General features: G+C 33.2%; 1 protein-coding gene and 1 long non-coding RNA gene across 6 annotated transcripts in view; one reads left to right on the plus strand and one right to left on the minus strand.

The window, feature by feature from the left end:
• Window positions 1–17279, minus strand: part of LOC125678371 (choline transporter-like protein 2) — a 43904-nt gene that overhangs the window by 3681 nt on the left and 22944 nt on the right. For all 5 annotated transcript variants that reach the window (XM_048916795.2, XM_048916796.2, XM_048916794.2 and 2 more), the window contains exons 2-18: window positions 17061–17109; window positions 16896–16969; window positions 10958–11036; window positions 10610–10697; window positions 9005–9112; window positions 8715–8775; window positions 6473–6617; window positions 5534–5617; window positions 4237–4349; window positions 3999–4115; window positions 3302–3401; window positions 3096–3188; window positions 2632–2770; window positions 2255–2307; window positions 1898–2074; window positions 1321–1449; window positions 1081–1150 (exon numbers count right to left, since the gene is read on the minus strand). In XM_048916795.2, the coding sequence (XP_048772752.2) occupies window positions 1081–1150; window positions 1321–1449; window positions 1898–2074; window positions 2255–2307; window positions 2632–2770; window positions 3096–3188; window positions 3302–3401; window positions 3999–4115; window positions 4237–4349; window positions 5534–5617; window positions 6473–6617; window positions 8715–8775; window positions 9005–9112; window positions 10610–10697; window positions 10958–11036; window positions 16896–16969; window positions 17061–17109 (1679 nt within the window). The remainder of the gene's footprint in view (window positions 1–1080; window positions 1151–1320; window positions 1450–1897; window positions 2075–2254; window positions 2308–2631; window positions 2771–3095; window positions 3189–3301; window positions 3402–3998; window positions 4116–4236; window positions 4350–5533; window positions 5618–6472; window positions 6618–8714; window positions 8776–9004; window positions 9113–10609; window positions 10698–10957; window positions 11037–16895; window positions 16970–17060; window positions 17110–17279) is intronic.
• On the plus strand, window positions 12785–16806 carry LOC125678375 (uncharacterized). The gene is made up of 3 exons (XR_007371482.2): window positions 12785–13597; window positions 13831–13962; window positions 14087–16806. It is a non-coding gene; the product is annotated as an uncharacterized LOC125678375 (long non-coding RNA).

Consider the following 17279-nt stretch of genomic DNA (forward strand, 5'->3'; position numbering starts at 1 on the left):
TGCAAAGTAATTATTCTGTGTCTACTGCCCAGAAATGAAATGAGAATTATCAGCATGCCATATGCATTTCTTTCAAAATGCGTAATCTTCTTGATGAAATATACTTATTTGTATTTTTTTTTATTAAATTAGAATTGAAGATTAGGGTGCACCTACATGTAGTTTTTGGCCTGTCCGTCTATCTGTGGCAAAAAACTTCAACCCTTAGTCATACCTTTTACACCATAAGACATAGACCTTAGCATTGAACTTTGACCTACTTTTAGAAAATTCTAATATAAACCATCTTTCAAATCATAAGGGGTACTGTTTTTATATTATGCATGTGCATTTTTATGAGAAGACCTTCCAACAATACCAGATTTTGTGACATTGACCTAGTTTTTTGGAAATTTTCAAAACATTTTAACCATGGTCATATCTTTTACAGCATAAGAGGCACAGATATCACATTTAGCAGGTGTATTCCTAGTGGCAAGACCTTTCCATCAGTACCCAAATCTTTAACCTGGTGACCTTTGACCTTCTTTTAGAAAATTCTATTATAAACCATATCTTTTAAATTGTAAGGCACTGCTTTCATATTTAGCATGTGCATTTCTTGTGAAGACCTTTCAATTAGTACCAAATTTGTTGACCTTGAAATTGACCTCTGACCTACTTTGAAAATTATTCACTAAAATGTTGTAATCTGGAGGCATCAGTATTTCCATCTTCGCAAGCCAAGTGTTTTCGGTCCGCTTCACGTTTGTGGGGAGCAAAGCGGACCGAAAACACTTGGCTTGCGAAGATGCAGTATTTCACAAATACATCTTGTTCCATGATGAGAACTAAAATTCAGAAATACCAAGTAATAAAACATTTATTTAATGTCTGATCAGTCAATAGACCAAAACATTTTCCCCTCGGAGCTTGGAACAGCTCAATGTGTCCATTGCCCTCGGCCATGGGCCTTAATGGGCAGTATAACACATTGAATGTTCCCACCACCTCAAGAGTAAAAACTCCGGTCTTTTGGCTGATCAGACATTAATAATTGTATGATATAATTCATAAAACATAAAATAAAATGCTACTCACAAGAATGTAAGCATTTTTGTTCAGGAATTTCAAGAACTTTTCAAGGCACCAAAAACAGCATTTGAGGCATCTGAAATGCAAAATTGAAAGAAATAACCATATAAATTTTGGATTAGTATGAAAAATGGGCCATGCTGAATTTTGTAGAAAAAAAATATGAAAAGGTTGCTTTTTACATGTAAATTAATAACATTGCTGCAAACTTTAATGGTACTGATTTATGTACATTATGTTATTTACTTCACAAAGAATTTAGCTACAGGGTTCTCCTTTCCCTTTAGTTTGGCATCCACATACTCCAACAGGACCCGGATCATTTGTACTATGGCTATAATCAGGGATCCAAAAGCAAGGGATCCCAAGTGATACCTGTCAAAGGGAAGACATTAAGGAATTAAACATCCCGGAGGGAATATTCCCTGTATTCAGCTCACCAAGATGTATGCATGTCATATGATAATAATAAAACCTTTCCTTCATCTAAATAATCTCATAGATTCGATTACATCAAAGAGGGCCATATTGCATTGAACCTGTCAAATACTGTATAAATGGAATTATTAGCGAGACACAAAGTTAGCGATTTTTCCATAGAAGTAGGTGTATATATTTAGTGAGAGGTAATATTTAGCGATTTCATAAGATATCTATTACCTATGATATGGAATGAATTGTAAGCGATATACAGTTTCAGCGATCTCTACACCCTCATTGATAATGTCAAAATTAAATCCTCGCTAAAAATTCTACGTCTACGGTAGTCAGTTGGTAAATCAGGTTTTTTTTCTGTCTTCAGATTTTTTCTTTTTCTGCATACCTGAAGCATCTCCAGAGGGAAGCAAGAAGAGGGAATGCAGGAATGTCCTTTGGTTTCTGAAATGCCCAGTAGTAAGAGGCAAAGGCACCTGCCAAGGTCATTTGTCCAAGTGCAACGACAAAATTCACCAGCCAGAACATCATAAAAAGGTTGAAGATTTGTGAGTAGAAGGCAAAACTACAACAGACAAATAATTCATAGAATTAACATAGCAGTACATGTAATGGTAAATTATCAGAGATTAATATTGACCATGTTGGAGGATTCCAGATAACAGGGTATTTTAACATATTTCAGATCATCTATTTTCTTAAATTTAGCTTAGTCTGTAGTAATTGATATCAAAGATTGACCTACTTCTCTTCTTGATTCTTCAAAAAGGTGCAAAATTCACTGCTGGATAAAGAATCCTGGAATGTAAAGACCAATATGCATTATCAAAACACTAACAGAAGTTAAACAGAATATGGTATGAAATACAAAAATCTAAACATAAATTAAGAATACATAGTGTATATCTTTATTCAGATTAAATGGTAAATTAAACATGATAACCCATGGATGGTAAATTAAACATGACAACACATGAGAGCTTGAGAACTGAGACTCATTTTCAATGGTGTTCTTAGCCATTTTCAATGATGATGTTCAATTCCAGGTCACACAGGTGAGAAAAGAATGCAGTGTACATGGATCCTCTTAACTGTAATCACATTTAATGTGACTATACTTACATTGTTGTCACATGCTGCTCCAAAAAATTGTGATGAGGCTGACTTTATGCTGTCATAATTGTAGCTTCCGTTGGGAAATTTGTATTCTGTGCTGTTGTTAAATTCAAAAGATTGGTTCCTCCCAGTGGATGCTAAAAATCTATAGGCAAGTTAAGTCAAACTGGTAACGCAATTTTAAAGCTTAAAAGCGTGCTTGTATTTGAAGTGCAAACATGTAAACCTAATTTTTTTCTTTCTGATAAAGCACATTTCTATAAATCATGCAAGTTTGCTTTATCTATCGGTCAGGTACGCTTTATTCTTCTTACTCGTTCTTTACAATGGAAAATTGAAACTTGACTTCAGCCACTGTTTTATGTTTCTACCAATGTCTTAAGGCAAGAAGTAATGGTAGTGGTAAAAGTCTTTGACAGACAGACTTGCCAGTGCACATTTATCAAACTATTTCAGTTAATTAAGGATACACCGCCACGGTAAGCCAGAAGCCTACCACCGCAATCTGTAGGAAAAACGGAAATATGGGACACAGGAGAGTAAACATCATGGTGCCTACCGCTCTGAAAGACAAAATTTACAAGGTCATTTATGAAAAAATATATATACAAAAATGTTCTCATTTGAAATCACATATACTAGTACACTCATTAGATACAAGGCAGGTACAACTCACTTGCTGCCTTCTTTGATGAGTGAAATAGCAATTCTAATCCTTGAGCACAAGAACAGCAGAATTAGAAGGGAAATGAGCAGGATGACCCCAGATATGATACCTACAAACAGATTTAGGTGAATTACATGTACTTCAATCAAAAACTTTCATTATAAAAAATACAGAGATACAGAGATAGGGCACCATGCAGTGATGATGTGAAAGATAGTGCTGGAAACGGGGAGGCAATATCAGTGACATTTTGGGTAAGTTGATCAAGATCAAAATTTTAACTTTAACTTGAACTAATTATAGGATATGAATTTCATACAATAGTCATGGAAGAAAAAAGGCAAGGTCAAAATATTTTCAAACAGTCTGCAGACAAGTGTAGGATAAAAAAATTTCACTTTGTCTATCTGTCTGTCCATCCATCCACAGACACATTTTGTCTGGAGATTTTCTTGAAGGTTGTTCATTCACTTTTAACCAAAATTTGGGGAAATTGTGTGTACTATGTAAACCTGTGCACCAGGTATCTTCAAATTCATATCTTCAATTTTGAGAAAGTTGTGGCCATTTGTAGGTATTTTTCATATTTTGTACATTCTGTCAGTATACGTACTCCACCACAATAAATTGGGGGTGGGGGGAGGAGGGGATATCGGTTTCACCATGTCTTCTCTGTCTTTTCATCCTTCACACTGTGAACACATACCAAAAGCCAGAAACAGCTTAGGTTTGGACATATCCATCTGAATAACAGAGAACTGTATGTGGAAGCTCTGATCGGAATCCTTCAGTTGATAGTACTGGTACAGTGTCCAGGTAGTAGCTGAAATAAACAAACTGCACTTTTTCAGAGTTTTCCGAAAGTGAAAATTCAGGGTAAAATATTGACATTTTCAAATGTTTCAAATGAATTCATTCTACAAATTGTGTAAAAATTTACTCACAAAATCCAAACAGTCCAATAAAGACAAATATTGTGCTCCAGACCATGAATCCGGCAATCCATCTCATGATGATGATCCAGATAAGGGCAAAGATCATGGCCAGTAGCAGGCCTCTGTAATAAAATATGTAAGGAATATGACTTGCTGGAATTACTGGTAAAACTGACAACTAAGAATAAATGCATATAGGTTATTTGTCTTAATAGAATATACCATATATGCTCACCTAGAAGTCGGTTCGCCGATAAGTCGGTTGTATAGTTTTAGGTTATTTTGGAGGGAATTGCCATTGGCCCATTTATAAGTCGGTCTAACTTTTTTTCAAGAAACGGTTGACAATTTCAAATCAATGCTTTAATGTTTTTACCTGTATTTCAAATAATATGCTGAGAAATGCGCCGACATTTGATATTTTTTCCCAAGAAATCAATTTCATATCAATATTCTTATGTATTTATCTGTGTTCCAATATTTTGGAATATATGGCATCGATATTTCACTTTTAATTCTCAACAAATTAAACAGTTACTATTTTGTTTATTTCGTCCATGTTTTTGTTTTTTAAAAAATACTTAGGCTATACATTACACTATCCAGAAAAAACACTAATCTTCTTAGGACAATCATATAAGTCGGACATAGAGTGTTGGATCAAAATTTAACTCTAAAAACTCCAACTTATAGGCGAGTATATACGGTACAAAGAATGGAGGCATGGGGTAATTTTTTGTATTATGGTAGTAAAGCTTATATATCCCCCATAATATAAAATTCACATTATAATTCTTAGCTGATATAAATATAAATTTGTGACATACATTATAACTTGGTTTTTCATTATATGTGTAGAGGTTTTTGTATTAAGTTAAATCACTTGTTCGTCAGTGAAACAGCAAGGGTTTAGGCAAACCATTGGTGAATGTAAATATATCTGTACAGTTGAGTCGGCAATGCATGATGTGAAATACTATTCTTGATAAGTAAATCAGTCTTATTTCTGCTAACGATGTTGTGTTTTTAAAAAATTCACATTGATGTTTGTTTGTTAAATTGTTTATCTATGCAAAAAGTATTCATTAGATTTCATGAAATTTTTACAACAGGTAGGTCAGATGACGTACAAGTTTGGGGGGGGGGGGGGGAGTTGGTTGGATTCAGAATTTGCATGGGTGAAATTGATTTAGCTTATGACAGATGGTTGTAGTCTCTGCATGCTCTCTTTTGTTAGTGAAACACAGTACCTGCTCTAATGCTACTAAATGTGGGAAAGAGGAATTAATAACTGTACATATCTTACATGAGAATCATCCACCAGGCTGTGACAACGTCTTCTATGATCTTCTCTCCATATTCTTTGGCTTTTAGAAACACTCCATACACACTATGAAAATTTTAGTAACATTGCATGAAAATCACTGAAATTCTAAAGGAGATACTGCATGCAGATCAGTTATATTTTTCAAGACTATTTCCATGACCCGACCTGCTTTCACTACAGACTGTAATTTTTGGGAACATTCAATTTTCTCATCACTATTCATAATTTCATATCAACAAAATTATTCAAGAACCTAATTTATTTTCATGTCAATTAAGGCAACCATGCATATTTATGCAAAATAAACAGTAATTTCTCAAACAAAACCTGATTTACTGTATCACCTTATAGTCGTAAAGTACATTGTATATATTCATGTATCTATGACAATTATTCTAACACATAATATTGTGCAAGTTGCTTCAACACAAGAATTACTCCTATTCGATTATGTTATTATAAATATAGGTGAACATTTTTATTCATAGAATACATACATAATGATTTACACATAATGGAGTTTATGCTGACTTCAAGACTTTATGTGTTTTACATCAGTTATCTGGAAAAAATTTCTAATACAAGAGAAGTAAAAAAGATAAATAACCAACACTTTTAAACTCTTGGATGAAGGGTATATAAGCCAGCTACTAAACAAACAAAAAACTATAAAATCAAGTTTATCATCAAAGACACCTGTAATATTTGTATTGGTTGGTCACAAATATCAACTTCTTTACTTTTCAAACTCAAAACTGGAGGGGAAAACACAAATAATTGATATTGCATTTTTGTTTTATTCAAAGGATTGCTTTTTTTACTTGGCTGGCTTTCAAATAACTGCAGCCTGTGCAGTTGATGTAAAAGATAAAATCTATTGAAGTGGTCTTTATGATAAAGTATGGAAAGACGACTTACTTAAGCCCTGCTTCCATAACTGAGCTGTCATACGAAATTCCACTAGCATCTGAAGCATTTGCACCAGAACTGGAAATTTCGTCAGCTAAATTGGCACCATTCTCAAGAACTTCGATCAAAAATGAAGGCACACATCTGTTTATTACTGAAACAGAAAAAATTTCAATGGATTACCAGTATGCACATGATTTTTGATTACATGTATGTACATTTAAAGATAATAAGTTATTCATACTATGCAAATGTCTCGCCTTTGGGCATTATTCAAAATTAAGAATTCACATTAAAGGTCATGGGAGATAATTTTTAAAAATAATTTGTTTTGCACGAAAATGTGTTCTTTAATTAATATATGTAAATAAGTCATCTAGAAAAAATCTTTAAGGTAACAGATGCTATAGATCGTCAAATGTTGCTGTGGTGTGAAGTATCAAAATAGTTTGATGATTTATTCCCTTGCTAGATGATGTCAAAAGAGACCAGGTTAATTGATGTAAAAGTGTATTTTAATTGTTTATACAGTGTACTAACAACTGCAGATTTAGCCATCAAAATGTTCAATGTGCTTGCATTCAACTGTAATATAGCAAATCAAGTGTTTCAATGTACTTTTGTCCAAAGGATCCAATATTCAGAAAGACTTGAGTGAAATCTACATTGAGAACACAGAACTCAAAGTTGTGTGACAATCATTTAACGCGATTAATTAGAATCTACAGTGGTTGCTGAGAATCAGTTTCGTTTATATTGTATACACTCTACATTGGCAAAATAATGGGTATATATAAGAAATTAAATCTTCGACCATGCAGATGCAGTACGTTCCAACTATTTTCGACTACAGACCAACTGCAAGCATTTAAGGCAAAGATGAAAAAATCCTGCAAAATATTGACTGTATAATGACGGTAGTCCAGATATTCATTATTTAGTATTTACATGATTTAAATCAATTTGTTTGTAAATGGAATTTAACCACAAAATAGTCATATGAAGCTTTTCTGATTAGAATTTTTTCTCCCTAAATATATAACTAAATAAATTGAAGATGAATAGATCTAACTTTATATGTTGAAAGTTGCATTATCAGACACCCCCCACCCCCACCCCCCCTCCTTTTTTTCTGTTTGAAAAAGAATGTCCAAAGAAAATGGTGATGAGATATTGAAATTACAAGTTCATATATTAAGTGAAATAAACCAATTTTTATGATAATGCAAGAGTTGGGGGCATGATTTTTTTCTCATGAAGCACAAACTCAGATATATTTTATAGCCAGACAAAAATTTCCTATGCACACATCACGAGTGCCATATATATGTTTTGAATTTATTTTCATTAGGATTTTTTACATGTAATGAAATAGCTGCACACATTACATGTAAAAATCTTTATGATAATAAATTCAAAATATGGCGCTCGCAATGTGTGCAAAGGAACTTCTGGTCTGGCTATAAAATATGTCAAGAGTCTGGGTGAGATTTAGGCACGTGTTCTAAAACCAAAGGGGGATGGGGGTGGTAATCCACCTTTTTTGTCAGTCAACCTTCAACTTGACCCCCGCCCCCTTTTGGAAAAAAATCAACCCATGATGCTGTATGTGGGTCTGCATGGGGTTAGAAATATTGCAGGTAATAACTATCTATATTTCTCTTATTGTCATCAGAGAATATATACTCTGAAAATTATCATGCATTTATCATTACCAGTATTTCAACCGATTCGGAACAGATAGGATCTTGATCGATCTTCTTGTTTGTCCTCCGATGAAAAACATCGATGTGGCTGGCATTTGCATTAATTATAAGTTCAAAGTGATATCCTTGTATAACAAACTATGGTTCCTCATTCAAAAACTCCTCCTGTTGTGAATAAATCGTCTATGGGTTTGCTTTTGTTTTGATAATTCGCAAATCGGATTGTGGTCTTTTATGACGTCACAAATTCGGGTAGCAATTTCTATTCCAAGTACCTTTGCACTTTGATTTCTTAGAATTAATATCGCTATTAATCTCAAAAAAGCATTTTTGTAAGAAGGCTATAATGAACAAAGTTGATACTTATGAAGAGAAAAGATATTGTTAAAAACCGTCTCCTATGACCTTTAAACCTACCACATTCAGATAAAAAATAAACATTTCAGATACTTTCTAGTTTTTAAGTCTTAAAACTGAGTTAAAAGCTGTCTTTCCATATGATAGTTAGACTAGCAGTTTTATATTAATTCAGAGAAATGACTTACATGACCTGCTCTTGAACCAATATCTGGCACAGTCTTCATCAGATGTCAATTCATTCACAGTCTGCAAACAGAATCAAAAATCTAATGTTAATTTTAAGTTAATTAAACTGACAAGCAACTTTCAGAGTATCAAAACTAGAAACTATTTAAAATCTAGCCGAAAGATTAGTCAAAAGTCTCTTCCACTGCAAAGTTACATGTGATTGATAAAATAAAATGAGGCATTCCAATTTCTTATACAAATTACTGTATCCTGCATCTCTGTATTGTAAGGCATCTACAATAATTACTTTTGTTGATGTTGCAGCATCAACTCCATCTTTGCAGTACTTCAGATCTGTTTTTGCATTTGTTGATAACATAAGGTTATTTTCTGTTGGACATGCTGATACACAAATCTGTAAAAAGTTATATCAAGAAAACTCAGTGATTTCCAAAATTCAGAAATCTTATAAAGAAGAAAATATGTAGAAGCAGTTTTGATGCTGTAATCAACAGAGAAATTGGATGGAAAACTTATGCATTAATGCACTGCTTGCATTGATAGCTTTTTTGGGGGTGGGGGAGGGGGGGGGTGTTGATTATCAGTAAAAATATTGGAGTCATTTCTTGCACTTAATATCATTAATGAATGATGTAAAAAACATTTTCTGTAGATTAAACAAATTTTCACAAAAGTAATTTAAACACAGGATGTGTTTGTGATACACTATGTCCTTGACCATGGCTATGTCTAATCACAGCACATTTGACGTTTACTTATCATAAAGCTTTGACCTTTCAGTTCACTAAGCATAAAGTTTCTATCTTGCATAATTCAAAAGTTATGACCAATATTATGAAAGATTTGTGGCCAAATCATCCAAATAAAACATGGTCTAAGATCAAGAGATAAAATCCAAGATCTAGCTGTTTAAGAAACAATAACGTAGCCACATTCAAATTTGACCTTGATGAATTATTTAACTCAACAAGAGTATCGCAAACGGTACAACATATACCCGTTAGACCTTTAGTGTGTATTCATGATAAGAAAAAATCCAGAAAACTATTTCACTTACTTTTAGCCCTAAAGTAGGTCACAGTGCACCAATCATTTGAAAATATGAACTGATTATGTATTTCTCTGAGAGGAAGGTACTGACAAAATTTCAGGGCAATACCTGTATTCATCATGGAAAAAAACCTTGAAAACAAAAACAAGATTTTGATACCAAGTGATACCACAACCTTGACCTTTGACCTACAAGTTTAACGGTCCTGGTCTCAACAGTTCAGTCTGTAGCTGCCTACAAAGTTTTCCTTCTAAGTGATACTATGACCTTGAACTTGGACCTTGAAGAACAAAAGGTGTACTCCACTTGGCATGAGGAGTATGTGTACCAAGTTTGATGGTCGTAGCCCAAGTAGTTTGGTTTGTATTCTGCCTACAAAGTTTTCCTATTAACTAATACTACGACCTTGACCTTTGACCTTAAAAACAATAAACAACTTCCTCTCATCATGTTGATTAAATGTACCAAGTTGTCAGATCCTAGCTCTAATAGTTCGTTCTGTATTCTGCCTACAAAGCTTTCTTATTAACTGATACCACGACCTTGACCTTTAACCTTGAAAAACAATAGGCATCTTCCTCTCATCATGGTGATCAAATGTACCAAGTTGTAAGATCCTGGAGCTTATGGTTCATTACAAGTTCCGAACAGACAGACGACGGTATGCAATATAATACGTCCCATCTTCGACTGGTGTATAAAAAGCTTTGATCTTGACCCCTAAGTTCACCAAGGATGATGTAACCCTGGGTTGAATTTGCAGATAGATAAATATATAGACAGTTAGAAGGAGTTAGACAATTTGGTTGTAATATCCTGATGAAAATCTCCAACACTTACTTGTGGGGTTGGACAGCCGGTGACAAACACCCCCACACCCATCCGACCACAGGCCACCAAGTCAAAGAACAAAAGATATGGCTTACCCCTGTCATAAGAGAAGAATTCATACAGATAGTGTAATGCTTTAAACACATGGGAAGAGGTATGCACTTCTTTACCAACTGCTAACAAATACCACTAGAGGATGGTTCAAAACCTGTAGAATTTCAATCTAGATTTAGCATGATTTTAAATACAGCTGCCATTTCACAATTCATGAATTGATGAATAGAAAATATTGCCATTTTATTATACTGGTATATTGATTTTTTGCCTACTCTGATGTGAAACCTTATACTGACTTACAGCTGTTTGCCGTAGCCGCAGAGCTCATTGTTGGAGTTCACAGGATATATCAGGAGACGAGGATCACCATATTTGAATGCTGAAATAAATCTTTAAAGAATCAGACATCTTAAATCCCACAATACAGGTTGTTTTTTTGTTTGGTTGGTTTTTTTGTTTTTTTTTGCAGATATACCTTTATGATGTTATGCCAGGTTATAGCTTTTGGAGTTAAATATCTTTTTAAAAACGGACAACATGGTAGGCCATTGTATGAATTAAGTCAGGCTTATAATGTTGTTAACAATTAATACTACTGTAATAAAATTCCTTTTACAATTCAGAAGAAAAATTAAATAATAAAAAGAATTTGGATGTATGTGACCCGCTACAACTGCATATTATTCATACCCAAAGCTAACCAAGAAAGTGGATTAACAAGGAAGCTATCTTATTGTGTTCTTTACAGCCAGTGACTATGAATAGTAATGGAGCTGGGAATAGTAATGAAGCTGGAAGTATGTGGCTTAGGGTACTGGTATCAAAACCACATAATGCTTCATGCAGTCTTTAAAATTGCCTTTTAAATTGACAGGACATGCTGGTTTCAATACAATGTAAAGATTAGACAAGTGCATTCAAAATACACAGCATTTTTTAAATTAGCTCTAAATTTGGTGTCAATACGTTGAATTTAGTTACCGGTATGTGTATTTTATTTCTTAACTCACAATTTATCCTAAAATTGTGGTGACTCCCCTTAGCAAAAAGAAATGGAAAAATTCCATTTAATTTGAATTCATCTTAAATTCATTTTCCATTTACCATTTATATTCAATTTGTTTTCATTCTTTCTTAAAATGAAATGCAAGTTTCCATTTATATGAACACCATTTATTTCCATTTATTGAAATAAATGGTCTTAGAATTACAAAACGGAACAATTTCTTATCAATTTATCAAAATAAATTGAAAATAAAAGGTTTAGTTTTTAGAAGTGTTGCATTTATTCACCATTTCTATTCTGGACCATTCATTCTAAAATAAAATGGTTGTTCTCTTTCATGTAAATTATAACTTAATGAAAATCAAGATATACTCGATCTAGAAGTCATTAATGTCAATCCCTTCAAACCATATACAAGTATTTCATTTTCAGTTTTTTGCTGGATTGGTAATGGGTAATAGTTAATGTTGATGTCTTCTTTCATAGATTTGCTTTTATTTGTCATGATTTTAAGGTCCAACCAGTAACATGAGAAAAACACTAGGCTAATAATTAAATCACATATGTTGTCAAAATGAAGTAACTCAATGGAAATGAAATATTTTCAAGTTCATTCTCTTTAATTGAAGTTTGTAAACTGTAGCAACTCTGGTAATTCTTGACTGGAATTAAAAATATATAAATCAACCAACTTTGAATTATAGCTAGCTCCCAAGTCAAAGTAAACTGCTTATTTTGGCAGTTAATTATTAGCAGTTTTTAGACAGTCTGAAGGTTTTTAGACAGTTTTTAAGCAGTTTCTAACAGTCTTATAGTCTTAGCATTCCTTAAAACTGCTAATCAACTCTTAAGGAACTGTTAAGAATTTGGGATAACAGTTAAATATTAAACAAAGTTAAGCAGTCTAACAAGTAGTTTCTAAAAACTGTTAAGAAATAGGGTAATCTAGCTAGCTTATAATCAATTGCTACATTCTTATTTTGATTTCTTTATAGGATTTATGAGATGGATCACTGTTTGTTTTCTTCATTTTTTAATCTTTAAGCATATATATATATATATATATATATATATATATATAGATATAATCCAAGGAAATTTATATTTAACCTTAATTAGAAGAACCTGTAATTTTTTTTAATCTGCTCCTCTTTTTAGCCCTTTTACGTACATTGTACGTATTAATCGAAACAACACATAATCATTAATTTGCATTTACTTTCTAATATTAAAAAAAATACAAGTACATGTATAGTGATTCGACATGTATTGATCAACTATTATTCTTTAAACATGACACCAAATTGGATTTAAATGGCTCAAATAGAAGAGTCGTCAGCACGATGCATATTTGAAAACCACGAAGTTCAGGTTGACCGCAGTATCTTATAATTCTCACCGGAAATGTAGTTCGTGTGTAGCACCAATCAGCGGCGAACCAGTTTAGTAACCAGTATGCTGAACGCTTCGCACTAGGCATAATTCGCCCCCATTTTTTAAAATTATATATCACTTATATTTAAATTATGGGAAAATTCACGGTGAATTTTTATGGAAAATAATTTTAACATAAAAATAATGATCATTTTTTTTAAACCCATCCAATATCAAATCAATTGGTATGCATTGATTGATGGGGGTCAAAACATCTAGACACGAATCATGTGGGAATGGCTGGACATACCGGATGTTGTTACAAAGTTGCGCCTTTTTTGTATTTTTCAACATGGATTTTCATGTTATACATTTCGATTATGATAACCAAATCACAGCAGTCAATAGTTCTAAGGTAAAGTGTGTAGAAAACACATTGAAACCAGGAGGAAGATGCACCGTACCATTTGAAACAGAAAATTTAACGGAAGACGGAAGAACAGCTAGAGTACAGTGCAGAGATATCTTATATGAAGGCACCGTCATTTGCCAGAATCTTGGTACGTATAATGACTAAATGTAGAGGTTTGTCACATGAATTTTTGTCAGGTTCGTAGTTAAATAAGAGCAATTGTGGCGGTCCAATTTCTTGAAAATCGTGTTACATGCGGCTACCAAATTTTGAAAGTTTGAACCAAGTAATAATCTATGGTACGTACGTGTACGCTGCCCCGCTTTTGTACGAAAATATAGTATAATGTACTCTTGTTAATGTCACTTTACATTTTCGTAGTTAAGAAGAAAGCTGTGGAATTAGCAAAAAAGGGGTAGAAAGATCTTGACACCGGATTGCCATTGTTGAGCATAATCAACACTAGCTCCAGTGGGCCACCACTTGATCCTGTGAAGTTAGCTGCTATCAAAGGTACGTGTGTGTGCCTATATAATTTTGCTATATTTTGAGTCTCCTGGGTAAGTAATTTACTCTATCCATCAATTAAGATTGAATGACAAGTTTTAATTTATATTAATTTTTTTTTTCACTACAGAATATCTGCGCTACCACTGTGATCAAAATGGCTGGACAGATTTGACAACATCCGAATTCAATGCAACAATAACAAACAAAATAACAAATTCAAGGAGGATGGCAACCAAACACCCGGCCAAGCTTGAATGTCACTATGTGACAGGAGTTGCTGAGAAATAGTGTACACATCACTTTATTCATGTCGGTGCTTGGATAACTCGATCTGACACCATCAATGTTTTATGGAATTTAATGCTCTTTGCAGGAATGGATTTTACATCATAGTGACAGTGTTCTTAAATTGTTTCCAACATAGTGATGCTGATGTGAATGGATTAAAATTCATACCTACCTTAATACTACTGTTTGTGTATTGAATATTTAATGCATGTGTATATCATATTATACAATTTGAAGGATAGGAATTAACAAACTATTAGGATACAATATGTAATTATTTAGTTTATAGGCAAAATGTTGTCTTGCATAACAATGTTTTATGGCATTTGCTGCACAAGCATGCATGTTTAAAAAGTCGTGTTCAGATGTGAAATTGCTTTTAATAATTTTTACTTTTAATAATATTACCATGATTATAATAGAAAAGGTTGTTTTTGAAATGCAATAAGATTAGTTAGTATCATTATTATATTATCAATAAATAATCCTGGAAACTGTACAAACTAAAAAACTAAAATTCATTTTCATATGCATGTGTGGGTGGAGTCAACTCCTTATAAGTAGAAAGGAAAACAGCTTGTAGCAGTTTCTTAACAGTTTTTAAGCAGTTCATGTATTGTCATGTGTACATGTGGGTGGAGTCATTACCATATAAGTGGAAAAGGAAACTGCTTATAGCAGTTGCTTAGCAGTTTTTAAGCAGTTCATATCCATGTCAATCTATTCTATATATACTGCTAAGAAACTGTCGAGGTACTGCCAAGATACTGCTAATGAACTGCCTAGCAACTGCTTATAAGTTGGACTATTTGGAATATTTGCGGAATTTTGACGAAATTGGGAACTTTGGTTTTATGTTTCATTTTCTCATATTACATTCTATTTAAAATTCTTTGGTTTCAGTGCTATAAGTCGGTCCAAGTAATAGTAAATCAGGGCTTTCAAAAGTAGCCGGTAGCCGGCGGATTTCCGCCGCCTATAGTAACATTAGGTGTCGGCTACTTTAGTGACAAAAATGTATGTCCAATGAAAAAAAACTTTTATAAAACTTTAAACATCTTCCAAACTTTAGTAGACTCAGAAATCGCGGCCATATCAAACGTGTTTACTTGCGCTAAATTTAGTTCAGGTAAATACCGGCACCTGATTGGTCGTCTGTTGGTGTAGAAAATAATACGTCAATTGCAATAGTCGGAAAGCCTCGGATTTACCCAATTCGTGACAACACAGACAAGAAGTTCCGAAAGATAACAACAAGTCCTGAACGTAAAAATCAATGATGTTGACGGAATGAAGAGAACAAATCATTGTTCAGTTTCGGCTTTAAAAAGGCCAGAAGCGAAAGTGACACAAGTATAATATCAATCAACAATTTTAAAGCGAAAACAGAATTTAATCAGGAAAGATTTCAGACTTGCTATTCTTTTTAATTTGCAAATGCCCACGTGGTATTAAATAAAAACGAAAGTAGAATTTTTCAGCACAAATTCGCTATGTTACCAACAAATCTGTAGCTGTTAACTTGAATTTGTGGAAAAATAAAATTATAGGTCATCAAAATGTTACTTATTAATTTGTAATAAAGATTGTTTGGGTTTTATTGTTTCTTACAAAACAATTCAGTCTTATAAACTTTCAGTACAAATGTAGAAATAAAAGTGAAAGTTTCTGTTCAAGCAAAGACACTTAAAAATTAATTGATACAGCATTGCAAAAAATAATTACATGTAGTTATCTTGATGCACTTTATTTTTCATTTTGCATCAAAATTAGTACTTTGCAATGTTGAATTTTTTAAGTCTTTGCATGAACAGAAAATTTCACATATGAAACAATAAATTCATGGCAAAAGTAAAAATTTCAGGCAAAAAAATGACAATTTCAAAGCTGCATTTAAGTGCCAGGAAACCGCCAGAATGCAGGATTTTGCGTCATTTACCCCAGAGCTTCTGGGGGCCTTGAGCGGCCCCAATGACCCCCGGCCATAAGGGCGCCGAGCATAGCTCCGCGTGCGATACGGCTGTGCCGTTCACATTGGATCGCCTTCTACTTTTTCATTTCAGCCTCCTACTTTTAAATTTGTTGAAAGCCCTGGTAAATATTAAAATTATTGATATATTTGCTCTATCAGATGAATTATGTAATATTTTCCTCATGTTCCCATGTTGTCAAATTATAAGCATTTATGTAAAACATTTATTTTGCATCATATAAATGGTCCAAGAATAGAACTTACTGGGAACCATTTCTTTTCTATTTTTCTGTGATGCAATATAAATGGAAGATTTCTGTTAACAATTTTTCTTCCATTTTTCTGTGATGCAATATGAATGGTGAACTCATTTGCATAATTCGCAAAAACAAATTGAAATGAAATTGAAAATAAATGGAATATAAATGATAATAAAGTGAATTAGAATGAAAAATGGTTTTCAGCTTTATATTCCTTTACATTAGCTTGCATATCATTAAAATGGCATAAATGGAAAGTAAATTGAAATAAATGGTCAGAATGAAAATGGTGAGTAAATTGGAAAAAAATTGATTTCTTTTTGCTAAGGGTCATTTGAAGTATATAACTGTATTTCTGGCAAAAAAATAAATGATAGATCCTCCAGATCTGTATGTCTGGTCATTTCTCTACTCACCAAAGAAAGCCACCACAACAAGTCCTGCTATGAATATTACAAACAGCAGGCAACATATTATGTCTGTACAGGATCTGAAAACAAGTAAAATGTGAAGTCATTCAGTAATTCCCAGCCTACAGAATGTTACAGTTATCTCTCTTTAATTTGGCAGTGCATGCTTACCTGTCTTTAATTGGTCCTTTGAAATTCTTGTCATATGTCAGTGGTTTACCTGAAATTAAAAGAAATAAATGTATAATTATCTTCCAATGATTCCACCTAATATTCTGTTTACACCTGAACAACTTCACCTCAGACTTTACTCACTGACAGGGTACGTGGAGTAGTCCATAGATTTTCATTTGGAATTTTTACTCACTTTTTCATAAAAAGGTGATCAAA

The sequence above is a fragment of the Ostrea edulis genome, chromosome 2 (genome assembly GCF_947568905.1).
Source record: "Ostrea edulis chromosome 2, xbOstEdul1.1, whole genome shotgun sequence".
Classification (NCBI taxonomy): Eukaryota; Metazoa; Mollusca; class Bivalvia; order Ostreida; family Ostreidae; genus Ostrea; species Ostrea edulis.